This window comes from Topomyia yanbarensis, chromosome 2 (assembly GCF_030247195.1).
Source record: "Topomyia yanbarensis strain Yona2022 chromosome 2, ASM3024719v1, whole genome shotgun sequence".
Taxonomy (NCBI): Eukaryota; Metazoa; Arthropoda; class Insecta; order Diptera; family Culicidae; genus Topomyia; species Topomyia yanbarensis.
In genome coordinates this window covers 73,160,058-73,180,155 of record NC_080671.1, presented here as the reverse complement: position 1 = coordinate 73,180,155, position 20,098 = coordinate 73,160,058, and the positions used below count along the sequence as shown (strand labels likewise).

Sequence of the window (20,098 nt, the reverse complement as noted above, 5' to 3'; positions counted from 1 at the left end):
GCTACCCTTTGAAGATTTACAGGACGTGATTTTTCATGCTCTGATTCTTAACCTCAAAAATTCTAAATAAGTTTGCTTTTCCATATAGATGACGCAAAATTGGCTTGGAAACTTTATATATTCTCTAACCGAGCCTGTGTTTTAAAAACAGACGTGTTTCAGCGATGAACCTAAGCATCCACCTCGAAAAACCGATGTGAACAGTTCAAAATATTGCCAAAGAGTCTAAATTTGCCGTTTCTAACATGAAAGCCATTCTAAAGCGGTTCCGTGATCGCAATTGCTTGGCCCGAAAGATTCAAAGCAAACATTGTTCTGGAACTTTGGGTTGACAATTGAACTAGCATAGAACGGAGTGATGTCCCCAGCAAATCCAAGTTTCTTTTCGCCGATAAATTCGTCCAGAAACTGCTGCTCTGGCAAAGACATTGTAGCTGCGGATTAAAAACCAATCTTTCACTTGGGCTCACAAAAGTGCAGCGAAATTTTTGGAAGTATATGACAAGCTGCCAGTACTGTCGGGATGCTACCAAATATTCAGTAGGACTTTCAATAATATCATGATGGTTAGTATAATTTGCAGAAGAAATAGGTTTCTCAAATATTAACCATAGTCAAAGTTAATTTTCTTCTAAAACTTCTCAGGCGAAACTTTTTCTGCAAAAACAACATTGAACACAAATTTGCACGATGTTTTTATTTTCAGTTGAAATATTCATGATCGAAAAATATTTCAGTTAGAAAGTTCATAAGAGAATAACATTTATTTTCAACCGTTCTTTCTCAAATAAGTTATTATAGTCACGAAATAATCTTTTAAAAATGTATTAAATTGAGCAATCGATAGTACGTCCATGTCCTCGAATGCTTCTCAACGAGGTTAACGATGAATATTCCACTTAATGCTGACAGTGCCCTTTCTCCGTTCTCTTTTTGGTTTCCATGCCCACTTTCCCATATTATGTTCACACTACAGAGTTAAAACATGTTATAATAATTAGCAACAAGAAAAATGTCATCAAGATAGCGTTAAAACACGTTTTAACTCGTAGTGTGAACTTAGTATTATTCATGAATTCAATGCACAGTAGTCAAAAATGCAAATGTCATGTCTTTAGGAAAGTTTTCATAGTTTGTTCTTTTTGTTAAAACAAAAGCTAGAGTAGCTCTGATTTTACCAAGACCAAAATCATTCTAGATAAAATCTTTTAGTGAAATTGTAAAACGACTAATTGGTCGGTGTTAAGTCAAACCGGACTAAATCGAAAAATATCAAAAATTAAGATAATGATAGCAATGGATAGAGAATTTCTTCAGCTACATTAGACTTTTGCCAGATTTTAAATATGTAACAATAAACAAGAATTATGGCAAAAATTATTTTACAATTATAATGTAAAGGATGCTGCTATTCAAGCTTAAAACTCGTTTTTCTCGTAATCAATATATTGCCACTTAGTCCGGTCTGACTTAACACCGATTCTAGAAAACAAAAGTTCATCAAAGACATGAAAGCACTATCTGCCATACTATTCATTTAACGAAGAAGCCGGCTGGCGTCCTCTAGGAGGTTGATAACAGTCTATTATCTTTCTCCATGGCATCCGGCAGGTTAAAGTTTCTATCTGGTTGGTTTCCTTTATATCAAGAAAATAGCAATATCACTTTTGTTATACAATTGTTTTTTTCGCTCTTACTTTGTTACAAATCAGTAGTGGTCTTCATTTTACTATTTTCGGAATTGCACACATTTTATCGTGTGCGATTTTGAATGTTTCTTTGTTTTGATGGTATTGTAAGGGAGGGCATTGACATTGCTTTGGACTGTGCGGACTGATTTCTATGATTGCTTGATCAATTGGGCAAATGGTCCAGGGGTGTGCGTGGGGAAGACGCATGGTCTTGTATGAGTGTAGTGATGAGTTCAGTCATGTATGAGGATTGAGAATTGACCATTCGCAATAAGGATCGAACGCCAGGTATCGATTTTCAGAAATGGCCAATATTGTTTAGTTGTGGCCCCAGTTCGTTTCCACTGTTGTTTTTGTTCTATTCGAGATTTTCTGTTGCTTTTCCTTTGCTGGTTTGTCTACTGTATGAATATTGTTTGAATTAACTGTTTTCTATATTTTTTTCCTTTTTGCCTTTCTCATATAGAAAGGTTATGCAATCACTCTGAAAAACGTCAACCTAATCCCGGCCCGGAGGGCCGAGTGTCATATCCTATTTGACTCAGTTCGCCGAAATCGGAAAAAGTCTGTATGTGTGTGTGTATGTGTGTGTGTATGTATGTGCGTATGTGTCAAATAATGTCACTCATTTTTCTCAGAGATGGCTGGACCAATTTGCCCAAACTTAGCCTCAAATTAAAGGTGCAACCTTCCCATTGGCTGCTATTGAATTTTGGATCGATCGGAATTCTGGTTCCGGAATTACGGGTTTCAGAGTGCGGCCACACAGAAATTTCTCATATAAACTACAGGAAAAATTAAAAATAGAATTTTTATTTTTGATGCTAAATGTGTTCAAGGTGCATGAAACGTCGAGATTTGATGCAAACTCGAAAAAAAAATTTGACTGCGATTCACTTTTTTGGATTTTGGCACATTTTTGCCTTTCTCATATAGAAAGGTTGCATAACTCTGAAAAACGTCAACCTAATCCCGGAAAAAAAATTTTTCGACTCGTTTAGGGTTTCTGGATTTTAACAGGGGCGTAGTTGATGGTTTACGGAGAGGGGTTACACCCCCTCTCTACTGTTCGCGCCCCTCCTTTATAAATCTCCTTAAATCACCCCTCAGACCACCACCCCATCCAGCTCTCATACCCCTCCCTTTCAACCCCATCATCTTTAAACCACCACTATATCACAAAGCATACCAATTTAAGCTGGGGAGTCGTTCGTTCATGGGACTTTCGCCCTCTTCACATACCCACCCCCGCATGACAAAATGAGTTAGCAAGCAGATAACATTGATCTAATGCTGATTAGGCTAATGGAGTATGATATTTTTTTGTTTCAAGTGTTTCACCGTCGACACGTAGCTCGTCAAGTTCGTGGCTGGCATGCCATTGTGTATAAGTGCAAAGTGTACTAAGAATGTAATGGACATTTCCACGATTATGATGAACATAAAAAGCCTCCGTGCCATAGTTTAGAGAAATGAGAAAGGCACAATTGCACCGCTAGGTGGATTAAAACAGATTTTTTCCGACTATGTTAGTCATATTTTCTTTTTCACATTTTAACGACATTCAATTAGCTAGAGATTACTGGGTAGGTAAAGTTATGAAAATTAGAGCCATAGTACTCAAGTGAGAGCAAAGATGTGAAGTAATTAGGTCGGAAAACTAGAAGTGGCAGGGTCATTAGAGCAGGCTTAATATCGTACGGGCTTAGGCAGCATAACTACGAATCACCCGAGTTCACTAGCATGTGTCCTGGTATAGATAGACATGTCCATCTTTACCGTGACAATCTGTTTACTTCACATCCTTACTCTCACTTAAGTACTATGGCTCTAATTTTCATAACTTTCCCTACCCAGTAATCTCTAGTTAATTGAATGTCGTTAAAATGTATTCTATAACTTCACTCAGAACTGTAGTACTGTCAACTATCTCATGTTTTTATACTTCCTTAGTACTTACTTGGAATAACCAGTAGTTATCATAACAATAAATAATAAATAATTTATTTGAACATTCCAACTCGACAATATTTCAGTTCGAATTTCTAACCCGGGATTATTCGGGCCTACTTAAGCAAATTGTCCTTTTAGGTGGATATATGTGAAAAAAATTACCAGTCAAAGGTCCCAATTGTTAGTTTGAAACCTTAGCTACATTTTGGTGCCATAAAAGGTTCATTTGCATCACTCAATGGCAGCACTAAGCGACCATTTGCAAACCTCTACGTTTTTCATCTTTTTACAATGTAGAGGTAATGCGGACCTCCCTACGGGGCAATTCAGACCGTCATTTTTCTTTAATTTGTTTACAATGGAATTATGTTTACCTATGAAATATTTATAAGAGACACTCCTTAAGAAGCAAAAAAAATTGCTTTACAAAAACTTACTGTGGTGTCGATTGGCTTGGATTGGATTTTCTTTGCTGTGGCGTTTGCAATGGTGTTCTCAGCCGCAATCCGCTGAATGGTGGTTGACGGAATAGGGGGTCCGAATAGCCCCGTATGCTCATTTCGCACAAAAGTGGTGAGCGTCTCGAAAATATCTATGTTTTCACCCAAATCATCCCATAAACTAGGAGCCTCAAGCTTTCCAAAACACTTACCATTTATTTTTCCACTTTTATTTGTTGGTTTAATCACGGTTTTTCCATTATAATGATTTTTGTTTTGATGCTAGGGTGGTTCTTAATTTAGCAATATTTAAAACAGAATTTTTTAACTGTTAGAGATAGAGATTTACTGTCTTCGATGGAATTGTAGAGCAACACATTTTAGACAAATTTGCTGTAGATACGCAAGCTCTTTCGTTTATACTTTTCATTGCACGAGAAATTCAAATGTAAGCTTTAGGGTATTCCTTAAAAAACGGTTTTATTTCTATTACTTTTGAAGTTTTTATTTTACGCTAAAGTACCCTTTGGACAACTTGAAGATTATTTTAGGGCGCATAAGTTGCTTTAAACACCAACTACTGTACTTTTTTCGTTTTAAAGTTATAAGAACTTTTATATAAAAAATATCTTTTTAAAATAAAATTCGGGCTCTGAATATTAAAAACCGTTGCTTTCATATGAAATAGCATGCTCTGTAGTATAGATCACCAAAAAATGGCAAATACGATATTTTTTATAATATTTACTCAAAAAATAGTTTATTTTTAATAAAATGTATATATAACTAGAAGCGAGCGGTTGACTCTCGTAGAGCTCCCTTCGAGTCGGTTAATTTTCATCATTTTTGGCACAGTTTACTGTCTCCCGGTTATTAAAAGTGTTAATAACGGTGCAATTTAACAATTATACAAAGTGAGGTGGTTTATAAAAGCATTTTTCGACATATTTTCGACAGACGCGAGTGGTGACAGTTTGTGAAAATTAAATTCCGGCAAATGAAAAAATATCTTTTCCTTGCATTACGGGCCGTCGATTCCCGATGCAAGGACAATAAAAGTGTACAGAAAACATCTAGAAACACAGTGTACATTGTAAAAATAGTGAAAAATGGTTTTTCAGAGAAAAAAATTCGATCCGAAAAGTAAAAAAAATATGGCAATAAGAAAAATTGACATTCAAATAATTTGCGTTTCACCAGCGACTAGCGACTACCAGGTGTCGCCCAAAATTCTTCGCCCGAAAAATAGGTGGCAAACCTGCCGGTCGGCGATCAGCAAATTTCGTCCGCGTCCCTTGTCACCTATTTTTATTGAGTGTTTCATCGGCGGTGCTGTCTTTAAAAATGAGCCGCCTTGGATATTCAACTGTTTTTTTACTGTATTATTTTATTGCAAATGAGTATAGGTTTTGAGTCTTTTATATTCGGGATTGCAGATATTTTGTCGCATGTAAATTTTGGGTGTTCGTTGATGTGATGGCGCTGTAAGGGAACACGTATCTGCCGGTCGGCATACTTTTCTTTGGACTGAGCAAACTAATTTTTATGTTTCTTTAAGGTTTGTTTTACCAACGGGGGAACTGATTTACAGTGCATTCAATGTGCTTTGGGAAAACACATGGCCTTACTTGAGTGGAATGATGACTTCAATCATGTATAAGGTTTGAGCATTGACAATTCGCGAGAGGGATCGGTGACCGGTTGGCAATTACCTTCAGTAATGTCAGCACGAAGAATAAGTGTTTTGCTGTCATTTTCATTGAGCTTAGTTTTCTATTCTATCGCATGCCTCCACGCGAGTCTATTGATGGCATTTGGTCCTTAGACCGGCGACGACTGGGAGCTATCAGCCTTCTGCCGATAGTAGCAGAATGAGAGTATGCGATATAGCCGAGAAAACAATACCGTAAAAGTTGTTCGGAAATCAGTGCCAATAAGACTTTAATTTAACTAGTATCGATGATCGCGGGTCAATACGTACTGAAAATTCGCCGCGTCTGTTTTAATGAATCTAATTTCAAGTTCCGTTATTGGTAACAAGCCCGTGCATCAGGTTAACGATCCTCTGTATTTCCCTTCAATGTTCGATATAATCGTTCGTATACGTGTATTTCACAAACAATCCGATATTAGAAATAGGAAATACTTTCGTTGATTTATAACATCTAGAGCTATCATAACTCTCTGTCTGTATAACGTTTTATCACTCGTTTGCAACCCAAAAAATATATCGTAGAGAAGGAATAGCGAAATTAGTCTAAATAATGTCGCAATAAATAGTGATCCGGCCCATTACACAGATAAGATTATCTTTTCTAGGCAATACTCCCACGATCGGCTGTGAGGATGTGAAATTGCTTTTGTTTAGAAAACAGGATACTCTCGGTAGATCTTATTTTTCGAGCGATCGTGTTCTCGAAAACTAACTGCATTACTACCTAATAAACTATGCTATACAGGTCGCATCGCTTGCTTGAAGCGAATCCTAGACCCTATTCCCTTCCAAACCACCAACTCCGCGATACCTGTGGAAGATTCTGATAAACCTTCTGTATAAGATTCATCATTTTATTCAAACGATCGTCGGGTAAAATCAGCACCGACACGATAGAAACCACGAAAAAATTCGTTGTGTGATTGAATATTATTAAAAAAATATAAGCAGTGCTCCTTATAGCCGGCTATCCGGAGTTCAAGGTGCTTATTTTGCTAATCGTATTAATACAACAAATGATAAATTTCCCAAATTCTCGGCAGCCGTCTGCCCAGAGCAATTATTACATGATAACGCTATTGGCACACTTACTAACAACTCTCCCCATCCCGTGATACATGTGGAGATGCAGAGGATTCCTCGGTCTCTAGTAGCAACATGTATCGGACTAACATTCCTTCCTTCCCCAGAAGATCTGCATTCGGACGTGGCCGGCGTCGGTATTGATCAGCATGCAGGGATCAGAATAGTTTGTACAATGTGGCTCATCATGTTATTCCCAAGCATGTTGTTCCAATGAACATTTTGCAACCTAATTTGGTTCTGGTCAATAACGGAGTAGCAACTACGGGCGATCTCTTATGCTTATGCTTATGCTAATAAAATGTATATATAACTAGAAGTGAAGCTAGAGATTCAATATATTAAGACAAATTGTTCTCCTTCAAAATATTAGAAAGTATTTCTAAAGTGATCTTATTGAAAAATCAAAACTGTAAAGGTTATACAAAAAAAACCTTTTTTTAAGAATCGCCCCAAAATTTTTTTGGTAAATTTCTTGTAAAATGAAAAGTACACGACATAGAGTTTCAGTGTATTCGACAAGGTTTTCTAAAATTCCATTTTCATCAATTTTCTGGAAGTCAGCGAAACTCAATCTCAAACCATTAAAAGGTTAATTTTCTGATTTTAAAAATTTAGAACCACCCTACCCATTATTTAAAATAGTAGAAAAGCATTGTAAAGTGCAATATTTTATCATGAAAGCGAAACTATATTTTTTATATTGTTCACCGTAAAAGTAATTTAAACGTACTACAAAAAGTCAATTCATGAAAAACCAAATTTTTAATAAAACTTTTTCAGTTTTAATTTTTTTCCAAATTATCTATCAGATGTTTTTCAGAGTTTTTGAAAACTAACATTTTCTTCTAATACATCAAAACTCTAGCTTTTTTTGTTCAGAAGATATAAGCACTTAACATATCAAAAATAGATTTTTTAAATCAATTTTGTGAAATTTTAAAAAATATCGTATTCGCCGTTTTTTGCTCAATTATTATTCTTACCATGGCCTTATTTATTCAAAAAGAATTATCTTTTGTTTGCCCCAAATGAGTGATATTGTTATTCCAAAAAAAAACCCATTTTTGTCGAAAAAGTGCACATAACTTTTCAACGGAAATAGTTAGATATATGGTGCCATGAAAGAAATTATTCGCCTTGAAACAGTTTTAAAGTTATCTGAAGACTACTTCAGTTTTAAATGAATACAGCAAAAGTTATTTGAATAGAACTGTATTTCCAAGAAACACCCTAAGCTCGAACTTTAAATCTGTTGTTAAATAAAAAGTATGACAGATAGAGCTTAAATGTCTTCGGCAAACATTTCCAAAATTTGTCCTTCTACAACATCGCTGAAGGTCGTTTGGCTCTAGCTAGAATGATTAAAAAGCTAATTTTTTGATCTTGGTAAAATTAGAAGCACCATAACTGTTGTTTTAACAAAAAGAGGGGGGCTCATAAACTACGAAAACTTCTCCAAAGATTTAATAAGACTAAGTTGTTTAGTTTTAGTAAAGTCTCAAAATTCCTGCTAAATTTGCATTCTGGACCTCTGTGGAATGTAATAAACATTTCCACAAATCAAAGTTTGTGACAAGTCTGTCTTTGCCAGGAGACATGTTAGTAGACTTGAGCGATTCGTAGTTATGCTGCCTAAGCTCGACTCCTACCAGCAGAAGACAAAAGATTTGCCCGTAAGATTTTAAGCCTGTTCCTAATGACCCTGCAACTTCTTGTTTTCCGATCTGTATAATTCACATCCTTGCTCTCACTTGAGTACTATGGCTCTAAATTTTCATAATTTCCCTGCCCAGTAATACCTAGCTAATGGAATGTCGTTAAAAAGTAAAGAAAAGCTGTAGTTTTTGTGTCAGAGTTCTCATAATTTTGTTACGAAAGTAGTTTAGTAGTTGGTGAATATGTTACGTCAAGTTATGTGCCCTAGAGTAATCTTGAAGTTGTCAATAGATTTCTTTAATGTAAAGTAAAAACTACTAAAGTTATGATCGAAACAGTTTTTATGAAACTTGCTATTGTTAAACGATCTACAACGACCCAGCTGCTCTTGTTCACAACATGTGTACTCGATGGATTCCCTGACGGATTGCAAACCAATGCCATATACATGGATCTTTCTGCGGCTTTCGACAAAATTTACCATGGTATCGCAATAACAAAGCTGGATAAACTCGGTATTCATGTATATCTTCTGCGTTGATTTCGTGCCTACCTTTATGGAAGGAAACTCCAAAACAGCATTAAGGACTATCTATCTGCACCATTCATTGCAGCATCCCGCAAGGAAGACTTCACGGCCCAATAATATTTCTCCTCTATGTTAATGTCGTCAATATTAATTTAAAAAGACTCTGTCTTGCTTTCACTGGAGAGCATTATTTCATGGTGTAATTTAAATAGCATGGTCTTACATTTCTTTTATTCAATCCGAGTAAATGATAAGTGATTGAATGCTTTCGCGGAAACGCCATCCAATCCAGTTTAACTACAATTTCTTCTACTAGAGCATTCCACTCTCGGAGTCATCATGGATTCGGCGATAACATTCGTGGATAAGACATCAAGACAGCTTGGTTTCATCTTCCGAATAGCGAAACACTTTAGTGGCGTATACTGTTTAAAATCACTCTTTTGCGCGCTGGTTCGTTCAACACTAGAATATTGTTGTGTTGTTTGGAATCCGTGCTATCAGAACGGCGTTGACAGAATCGAGGCCGTCCAACGCTTGTTTATACGCTTCGCACTCCGACATCATTCGTTGGCAAAACAACTTTCAGCTGCTGAGCCTGGAAAAAACGGCGTTGTCAGTTAATACAGCTAGTCACTCTTGGCATCCGGTAGGACTGCTCTCGAGCCCTGTTCGTCTCGGACTTGCTATGTGCCAGGGTGGATTGCTCTACGATCCCCGGACGCCTGCATATTCAAGCCCGCATTCGAGCTTTAAGCAATAACTCTCTCCTTTGATTACCGTTCAGGAAAACCAACTGTGGTCATCAGAGTGCTGTTACCGGACTTCAACGTATTTTTTACAGTGTTGCAACGGTTGTTGACTTCCATTTGACGAGGAATTCGATAAAAGATAAAGGGCGAACACGAAATTATTGCGACCAGGAGGGTGTCACTCCTGTCATCCTCTATGGAGATATACTTTGACAGTAGTCAACATATGTGGGCCTAGCCGCATCTAGGCCCATGTCGCCTGTGCAATAGCATTGGGTTGTTTTGATTTGAACAAAGGCAGATGTTGGCTAGGACAAAATGGCTGCCTAGCAGGGGGCTGATTGCGACACATTCAACAGGGCATAACCATATTTTGCACACTTTCGCATTGATGTGTATTGTTTACATGCTGTCAAACTCGAAGTCGTGTTTTTAGATTCAACGAAAATGGAGGTGAACCAACGCGAGTCGAGAGAACAAATTCTTTCCAAACATCTGGAATTTCCTGACCTGTCGCACCGGCAGTTGGGAAAAATGTTCAACATTCACCATTCAACCGTCTCCAGAGTGTTGAAGCGGTTCCAGGAGCGGTTGACGTTGGACCACGGCAAAAGAGCTGGAAGAAAACCGGGACCGGAGAACAAAAAGACGGAGGGAAAGGTGAAGCGGATGAATAAAGCAAATCCCAACGTCTCAAGCCGTGATTTGGCTAAAAAGATCGGCATGTCGCAGAGCTACGTCCAGAATACAAAGAAGAGAGCTGGACTACATACATACAAGGAACTTCCCAAACCGCGATGAGCGGCAACAATCGACGGCTAAAACTCGGGCACCGAAGCTCTACGAGAAAATATGGCTGCTGTGTGATGGACGACGAAACGTATATAAAACCGATTTTAAGCAAATTCCGGGGTTGGAGTTTTTCACCGGCAAGAGCAAGTTCTATGTGAACGACAAACTTAAGAAGAAGAAAATGTCGAAGTTCGCCTCCAAATATCTCATTTGGCAGGCCATCTGCTCTTGCGGACTGAGGAGTGAGCCTTTCGTGACAAAGGGCACCGTAAATGGCGAGATCTACAAATTTGAGTGCCTCGAGAAGCGCCTTTTGCCGTTCTTGCAGCAGCACGACGAAGCTCTGCTACTTTGGCCAGATTTGGCATCATGACACAAATGCGTTCAATTTTACACTCAAGGCTCCATCGATTAACTTTTATTTTGATTTTTGAAGTAAATATATGTATAAAACTACCCTAAAATTTTGATTTGATTTTAAACATTATACGAAAATTGGCATGACATTTTCGGTGCCACAATAATTTCGCCCTTTAGAATATTGTCCGTCTTTAAATGTAATTAGTTTGAGCAAACCCCATTGGGGCCAGGGTGGCTGTTGAATACGATACAACAAATAAACAAAGACAATTGTTTTACAATTTACGCTATGCCCATGCTATTCACCTCTCTTTATTTATGAATATTCACAAAACATACTACAACGTCGACAGCATCCAACGATGTAATTTGTTTTGGAAATACATTTCTCAAATAAAATTTCGGTCACTGTTGCTGACATTTTCTTTCTATGAAATCAACACGATTTGAGACTGGCAATAAACGTAAATCTCGCACCCAATTAGCGATTTTTACTTACCAACACTCATCAGACTCAACTTTGGCGGCGGGCCGGCGGGTTTCACTTTCGTTTCGCATTGGAATTTTAAATTTCGAACCGTACCGTATTGTAATAAAAGCAATCGCATTGTTTCCTCTTCCATTGAAGACGGAGGTCGCAATTAAGCGAACATGGTCGGAGTTCACCCCCCTGGCGCAGTCTAAGCGGTTCGTTAAATTGGTTTGTTTCTGATATCAAGATTCTTTTTCGGATTTCAAGATTACTATTGATTAAATGTAAGCTTTTTGCAGCAAATGCAAATGCCCGAACGCCTTTCTCCGGTTTCACAATTTTCTCACCCATTTGGATTCCTAATTGGCGCCCCATTTGCTTTTCCGTTTTTCCGATTCCAGCAAATCGAACCGTGCCAGTGGGTAAGGTTTTGCCGACGCGCTAACAACCCCAATCCACACCACATTTCCATTTTGCCAGCAACTTTGCCAATATGGTCACACAATAAAATCGTACCGGTCGGAAGCAATCAAACTTCAATTTACCTGCCGCAAGGATGTTTGCTTCTTTTGCCTTTTTCGGGGTGAAAAAATTTGCAAATTTTACAATTTTCCTTCGTGCTATTGTAGAACGGGTAGCCTGAACCTGACGTGTTGGAAAGCCGCGAAATGGCAGGAGAATTTAATTTCGTGGTTAATATGCGGTATGCTGTTGAAAAGTTGCTCCTTTTTAAGAATCCTTATTGGAGCGGTTTTTTTATTTTTGCATTGGCGAAATTTTTCTCTGCCCTTTTCGACAGCCTAGGTTTTAACCTTTCGGTTAACTGGAACGAAGAGACGCTCAGGGAATATACCCCAAACATTTATTTACAACGGTATTAGGATGGGTTTCAATCGGTCTTTTAATTTCCGACATCACTACCCCTACTACGATACATTTTGGGATTCAGAATAATTTTAGAACACCTTGGGTACCATTTATGCTTTTGTTCAGTCTTAAAGCGGTAATTTACTTAATGTTGCTGACGGTAGCACTTTTTCGTAAATTTGTAAGTATATTCAAGCCATGATATAATGCAACCTATCTATAATCATGCTGGCATGCAAATTAAATTGAAATAATACAATATTGATCTGTGATTTTGATTGAGTTTCATGGTTTAAATTTTTAAAAATCAATTGTAAAATACTCCTCTGGGGTATCCAAGACAACAAAGCTTCGTGAGTTCGGAGAACTTATTTTCGTAATGAACGCCTTTATCGCATAATCAGTTATCATTGGCTCAGACACCAGCGGGAAAACATTGAATTTAATAGTATCAATTTTCACTTTCAGATCTCCAACACGCTCCATGAATGAGGCCAGAAAAAGCGAAAACAGCCTCCATTACACCCCTACTGTCTGTGGCTGGAACTGAAGCCATGCCACTTATGCCGCTGTTCCGCGAGAAGATCATTGCCGCTATCCGCAGTAAAGACCGTGCGCACTAATGGCAGAGTAGGCGGTGGGTTTCCGGGCTGAAAAAAATCCAACAGCAGCCGTGAGGCGATGCACGGTGCGCTTAAACAGAAAAAAAAAGTGGAAAATCATCCAAATTATCAACCACCGAACGAACATGTGGCCCGTGACTGTGGCCGTTCGGGTTGCCCCCCGAAAAGTGCACTAAAAGTGTTCGATTGGTCAGTGAAAGTGAAGTAGCTGCTGGTAGTAGAGTGGTGAATGATAAAGCTTTTTCAACTCCGGCGAATGGTGCAGCTATGTTTGCGCAAAAGATTTTGTTTATCCCACCGAAACTGGGCCACCGAAGTGATATGTGAATGTGATTTTCGGTCTCAGACAGCTGGTTCTCGTATTTAGAATAGCGAATGCCACTGGTCCGAAAGTAATAGAAAAAAAAAACAACCAACGTCATAATTCATCCGGCAAACCATTTGTCAGCGAACGTCAACAGTTTTTACTGACTTTTGTAAGCGCATATTGCGGTGCGAAGTCCGGGAGAGAAGTTAAATTCTCTAGGATCCAACCGGTCAGCTGAAGCAAGGCGCACCAACGAGCAACATGGAATCCATCTACGGGACCAACAAAAAATATCTGCAGAGTCTGACCGCGGGAAGTGATTTTTACAGATGTCCCAGCACAATTAGACCGATGGTGAGTAGAAGCTGAAGAGTGAATATTGTATGCTTCGATAGTTTATTTTTGCTTCATGCGCGTTCTATCTGGGGTCAGAAATACTTTACTTAATACTATTTTTTTAAACGGGATTACTGTATTGCATTATAGCTAGGGCCGTCTGGATCCGCGCCGTGCCCCGGGGCTTTAATTACTGACGAGCCTTGCCATAGATGAATTCTTACTTGAATATCGATTGTACGGATTCAGCCCTTTTAAATCAAACCATTTTTTATAATTTGTTTATTTGACACGACTCAATGCGTTAGCTTTACGAAACCGCGGATCTTTTAAAAGATGGAAGAAATAAATCCATCAGAATCTGTTGAACGCGCATATCGTCATCGTTAAAGCTGCTTTGTTGATCGCAATCAGAGGTTCCTCCTTGTTTCTTGCTGTTGGTTCATGCTGTATATTTTGAGGTACTGGATGCAGCTTTTGGAGTTGTCATTATGGTTTGATTGAGTTTTCCTTAGCGGTTTCGAGACGAGGTTTATAGTAATGTGCTGTCTATTCACAGAACCGATAGGTGATGAATTGTCCTTTAAATGTGCAAAGAGGTGTCTGTTGAATAGTACCGCATTGTGTTTTGTTCTCAAGGAAGGAATGGGTCGGCCTAACCTTTTGTAACAAAAATATCATGAAGGACATCTTGGCGGTAGTTTATGTATGTATCGTCGTAACAGATTCCACATCTCCGTTTGGTGATATTAATTGCTCAATGCCAACATTGCAAGTACGCAATGCTAGAGAATGTAGCCAAAACTCGATTTTGCTATCCACCATATACACGAGGATTTAAATTTAAACGCTGTAACACTCAACTACGTGTTTTTGGGTTGGAATAAAAAAAAGAATCTTTTGGCCTGGGTCAATTTGTCGAACAGTATCAGTACTGTGAGGTCAATATCGTGAAATTGAATATTGGTGACTAATGTCAACCTAAGCTACATTTTAATCACAAATAATCGCATTATCTAATACGACGAGACCTACCCTAGTAACAATTAAGGTTTTATAGTGGTTTTGTGGCCACTCATAAAACTTAGATTGAACTTGTAGCGTGCTATAAAAATTTAATTGTTACTTGGGTATACTGCTCATAATCGCAAGTCAGTCCCATGTTCTATGGGATTCCCTATCTACATGGGACTGACTTGCTATTATGGGTAGTATAGTCGACGACCACCATATTTGAATTAGTTATGAAACTTGCGTTTCGACTTCCTCTCATCAGAATCCGACACGAACTTAGTGACAGGACTAAGCTAGCGCCAGATGGATCCTGGCTCCAAAAAACGAAAACACGATTTGTGTTTCTGAGTAGTAACCCTAGTCCTCCGTGGTGTCTCTCAAGGGGGGGGGAGGAGGGGGTTAAGGGTTTCAGAGTGAAAACACGGTTAAAAAATGACCGCGAAGAATTTTTTTTAATGTCGAATGTATTTGACAAGCGATATCTTCAATACCTGGTACCGAGCAAAGGTTTAGGGGGGTAAGGGTTTCAGCGTAAAAAAAACACTTTTTTTGCAATTTTTTTTAGAACTTTGCGTGAAGCGAATTGATCAAAACTTTTGTACATTTTAGTATATTATTTCAATAGCATGCTGTAATTTTTCTATGCAAAAATATCGACAAATGACTCGGCGACGAAGCTTTTTGTAGAACGTCTCTGAAAAAAAACATGATTTGCGGTGTTACCTGCCATTCCAAAACTACTTAACCGATTTCTTTCAAGCTTTGCACACACATTCTATGTTAAAAATACCTAACCCCTACGTTGAGTTTTTAAGATAAATTTTTAATTAAGAGGGTTTTTTACTCATTTTAATGAAAAATATCGAAAAATTCGAAAAATGAAAAAATATCCCTAAAACTCAACGTAGTGGTTAGGTATTTTTAACATAGAATGTGTGTGCAGAGTTTGAAAGAAATCGGTTAAGTAGATTTTGAATGGCAGGTAACACTGCAAATCATGTATTTTCCAGAGACGATGTACAAAAAGCTTCGTCACCGAGTCGTTTGTCGATATTTTTGCATAGAAAAAATTACAGCATGTTGCTGAATTGATACATTATAATGTACAAAAGTTTCAATAAATTTGCTTCACGCAAAGTTTTAAACAATTCGGAAAAAAAGTGTTTTTTCACGCTGAAACTTACTCCTCCTTTTAATGATCTAAAGACTAGCACATTTTGATCTCAAAAAAACGTCCCTTTATAGTGTTTTCTCGGTCCAGGCGAATAATGTTATCATTCTTCTACGTCGGAAGTTAACCAGGTCGTGTATCATCTTCTGCCAACGGTGATCAAATCCGTGACTTCTTTCGGTGAATTAGCCATTGAATGATACGATCTCTCAAGGAGGGCCTAGAAAACTGCTTCAAAAGTGTTTTCACTGTTGAAGGTTTTTAAGATTCACTTCACGATATCATGTAATTCATCTGTTCAGTACTAGGTTGAATCTCTAGCTGAAATATAGGGACATTTGAATTTTTTGTTGTCCCATATGTAAATTCCTGATAATTTCTAAGATTTTCGAGGCCAGGAGCCACTTACTTTGGTTTTATAACAGCACTTCCTCGAGTTACTATGTTTGGATGCCCATCAAGGTACACTCTCAGACCTTTACGAGGAAGCTGGGGAGAGGAAACAATTTTTCTCTTTAGAAAATTTATAGGCGCATTAAAAGATGTTCCCTCAATAGGATTGTCGCTCTTTAGTGATCAAGGGAGCATAGAAATTTATCCCCACATAATTTGCATGCGGGATATGTCAAAAGGTCAGAGGAAGAATACTTTCCTTGATTATTTTCGCGTCTTCCACACCGTGCCTTGTGTCTACAGTGAGTAGCTGTATAGCTCAACTGTTTGCAACGACACAAATGCGAACAGCTAGACGAATCCAGTTCAAAAGAACAATGTTTGGAAGAGTAGATCCGGCGCATGGCCCGAAATGAGGCTGATGGAAAAAAGTTGTTTTCATATACCTCTCGATTCCCGCTGAATGAAATTGCTCGCAATCCAGAATTTTCACTGCCTGTTGCAGTGAAAAGGAGAAAACCCCAAGCTTAAGTAGATCTTCGCAATGAAGGCCCCGTTCGGAGACTACACCATCAATCTCTACTTCCCGAGCGGGCATGTAAACAAGATACTTCTTCGTCAATGGTGGATCCAGGGGAAGGGTCCTGTGTGTCGAAATATTTTTACATGTTGAGAAATTTTAAATTAGTTTCAATTTTATATTAGTTACAAACTCAATATCATTCCACACCAAATTTGACTAACAAAACTTGTACTCATTAATTAAGGTTATTGCGTATTACGAATTGCGCAATGTTTATTTTAAAATCGCAATGTCAGACGCCCCCGAAATTTTTTTTTTGGATCCGCACCTGCTCTTCGTTGACGACCGCTTGTTGTTTAGTTAGATCACGCGATATATTGATGAAGTTAATTGGCTTATCTTTGGTCCGGAAGTAGACCATCCAGGGACCGCTGGTATTAGATGGGTATAATTTGTAACGAAACGGTTACTTATCGGCATTATTGTTGCCATCGGGAAAATATTCAAATCGACCTACATTGAGCCTGTTGGAATGTCTTTCCATTAGCCAACATGCGGGCAGATTGAATACGAACAAACGCATTGCGAATGATGTATTTTTGATACAAGCGTGTATATTGCGAAAATGCCACAAATTTTTACTAATGCATATCGTACTACCCACTCGGGTGAAAATAGCTACGTCGGTCCTGTATAAATGCTTCATCGGAAAATGTATTGTTATCGATATTCGAACAAATGACGGTCTGTTTACGTATCTTGTATCCTCTGCCAATCGATTGAGCAAATTCAAAAACCACGTGTGATAAATGATACCAGAATCCACTACACCACTGTTAGGTGAATTTCACTGCATTGTTTTAACTTAATGTGATTCAGAAAATCAAAGCATACCAAACGGACTTGTACGCGCATAAAGAATTCATGAGGCTTGGAAAGCCCGACAACTTGAGGAAGTACGCGATATTGAAAACCAAAATGAAAACCAAAGAACGCAGTTTTTGGCGCTAGTTCGTCGGCGGGTTTAAGAGTGAAACATCGATGAGCAATCTTTGGGGACTGCCTGACGTATGTGCAAGCAAAATAATACAAATGAAAACGTGGAATACTCAAATTGCTGGATATTCTATTTTCTTACTGTGTTGCGTTTCGGCTTCGCCTCATCAGAAACCAACACTAACTTATTGTCGGAATAGATTAGCGCCAGCTTGACGCAAATCCCTTAAAACTGAAACACACTTTGTGTTTCAATCGAACGACTGATCAAACGTAATGTCCCGTTCGAGCAGAAGTTCTGTTTATGCCGATGAGACACAGTGAAACCGAAACTTGTCTTGGCTTAGCAGGCCTATGCGAAAGCACTATGCTATATTTCACCCTAAGGAGGAAAATTTGGTAAAAACCAAAATTTCTCGTTAGGGTGAAAATTTGTTAGTAAAAACCAGTCTTTGTACAGGAGGGCACAAATCCTTATTTCATACTGTGTTGCGTTTCGGCTACATGGGTTCTATTTTGTCAAAGTCTGCATAGACTCTACCGGCATAGAAGTGCATCCCGTCCCCTCGCTATACCGCAAACAAATGACTGTTTTCGATGCAACAATAACGGTCCAGTGGTGGACAGAATCCAATTCAACTTGTTGAACAATCTACCTGACTCAGCAAAAATGGGTTTTATTTAACGAGTTCCGTGTGAGTAACGTTGTCCCTCAAGACTGGAGGCAAAAGATCACCATTCCAAGACTGTGAAAACCATGCTCCGACCACAATTCGTATCGACCGATTGAAATGCTGACCTGCGTGCGCAAGTTGTTCGAGAAAATGATCCCAATTCGTCTCAACAACTGGGTCTAAGCAAACGGTTTTCTGTCAGATACACAATTTGGCTTCCTCAAAGGCAAAGGGACAAACAATTGCCTTGCGTTGCTTTCAACAGAAATTCAAATGATCCATTCTAATACGAAGCAGATGGTATCTGCGTTTTTGGTTATTAGGAATTCTTTTGACTCATTTTCTATAAACGCTCTTTTAGAGAAGCTGCATCAGCATGGTCTTTCACCAATTTTAATTAACTTTTTGTTATCTGAAAATCACATGCATTTTTCGCATGGCGATTCAACAAGATTTAGCTACATGGGTTTTTTCCAAGGCTCATGTCTTAACTGTTGTTACGGCATTTAATTAGCAAGGGACTGGAAGGTGAAGTATATTTTTCAATATTAGGAGCCGTAGTACTCAAGGGAGAGCAAGGAGTTGAAGGGAGAAAGTTTAGAAAAGCGCGGGAGGGTCATATGAGCAAGCTTAGAGTTTACTAGGCGACTTAACCCTTTGCCTGCTACCGTAGGAGTCAAGATCTTTTGGCATTAGAAATGCGATTGACCTGAGTCTACGGCATGTCCGGACAAGCGTAAAGTAACTTGTTACTTCGTGCTGTTGGAATCGACAAAAAGATAAGTCAAGGTAAACTTCCACACTAAGTATTTGCGATGCTGAAACTCACCAACTGCCTGCCTGGGTGTTTTTATTTTATCGACTATTGTGACTGTATCAGCGTCTGTGACATATGGTCACATGTATTGCTGAATCGCACGGTGTCGGCAGGGACCAAAAACAACGTTGCAAATGCTTAGTGTGGAAGTTTACCGTGACTTAACTTTTTGTCGGTTCCGACCACTCGCTTTTGCTTATTGACGAATTTCGCAACTCGAACAAATGTTGGCAGCACCCTCTCAGATTTTAATGAAACTTTCTGTACATAAACACTTTGTCACAAAAAGCCACTTTACATACTTTGTTTTTCCAGAAAGGATCTAGACTGTCCTTTGAAAAGGGTCAAACTTTTTATACCAATTTTTTCAAATGGCTATAGTCTAAAAATGACAAATCCTACAAAATTTTTTAGAAGGGGTAATTTTTACAAAATTAGTCAATTTTTTGAATAAAAATATTGAAAAAATTCTTCGTCGACTTCTACACTGACAAAAATCGATTTTAAAGTCGATTTACAAAGAAACCCATCTTTGATTTGGATGAAATTTTGTTCCAAAATAGGTAATTATTTTCCCTACCTACCGTCAAAAATTCAAGTTGGGCACTTTTAAGGAAAAAAAGTTATTTGAAAAAAACTTTTCCTTGTCGAAACTGAATATTTTTCAGTGTATTTTTATCGAAAACTGAACTAATGAAAGTCATAATCATCTGAGAATCCAATTTCCCAACTGCTAGTTGCCTGATACATGCAAAAATATCAGTAACGAATTTGGTGTGGCATCTCGGACCGGACTGGAACGTTGACGAAGGGATTCGTTTTACGGAGATCTGGTACTAGAACGCTTAGTGAACGACCAGACAACGTGATTAGTATCGCGATAACCGCCACCACAAGCGCACAGATCGCTCTCCACGACCTCAATACGCCGG

At 38.4% G+C, this 20,098-nt stretch overlaps 1 protein-coding gene across 1 annotated transcript in view; it reads left to right on the top strand.

Annotated features, from left to right (window-relative positions):
* The first annotated feature begins 13,387 nt into the window (after positions 1 to 13,387).
* Positions 13,388 to 20,098, top strand: part of LOC131678432 (mucin-2) — a 176,665-nt gene continuing 169,954 nt past the window's right edge. The window contains exon 1 of the mRNA XM_058958586.1: positions 13,388 to 13,596. Coding sequence (XP_058814569.1) covers positions 13,504 to 13,596 — 93 coding nt within the window. The 5' untranslated portion in view covers positions 13,388 to 13,503. The remainder of the gene's footprint in view (positions 13,597 to 20,098) is intronic.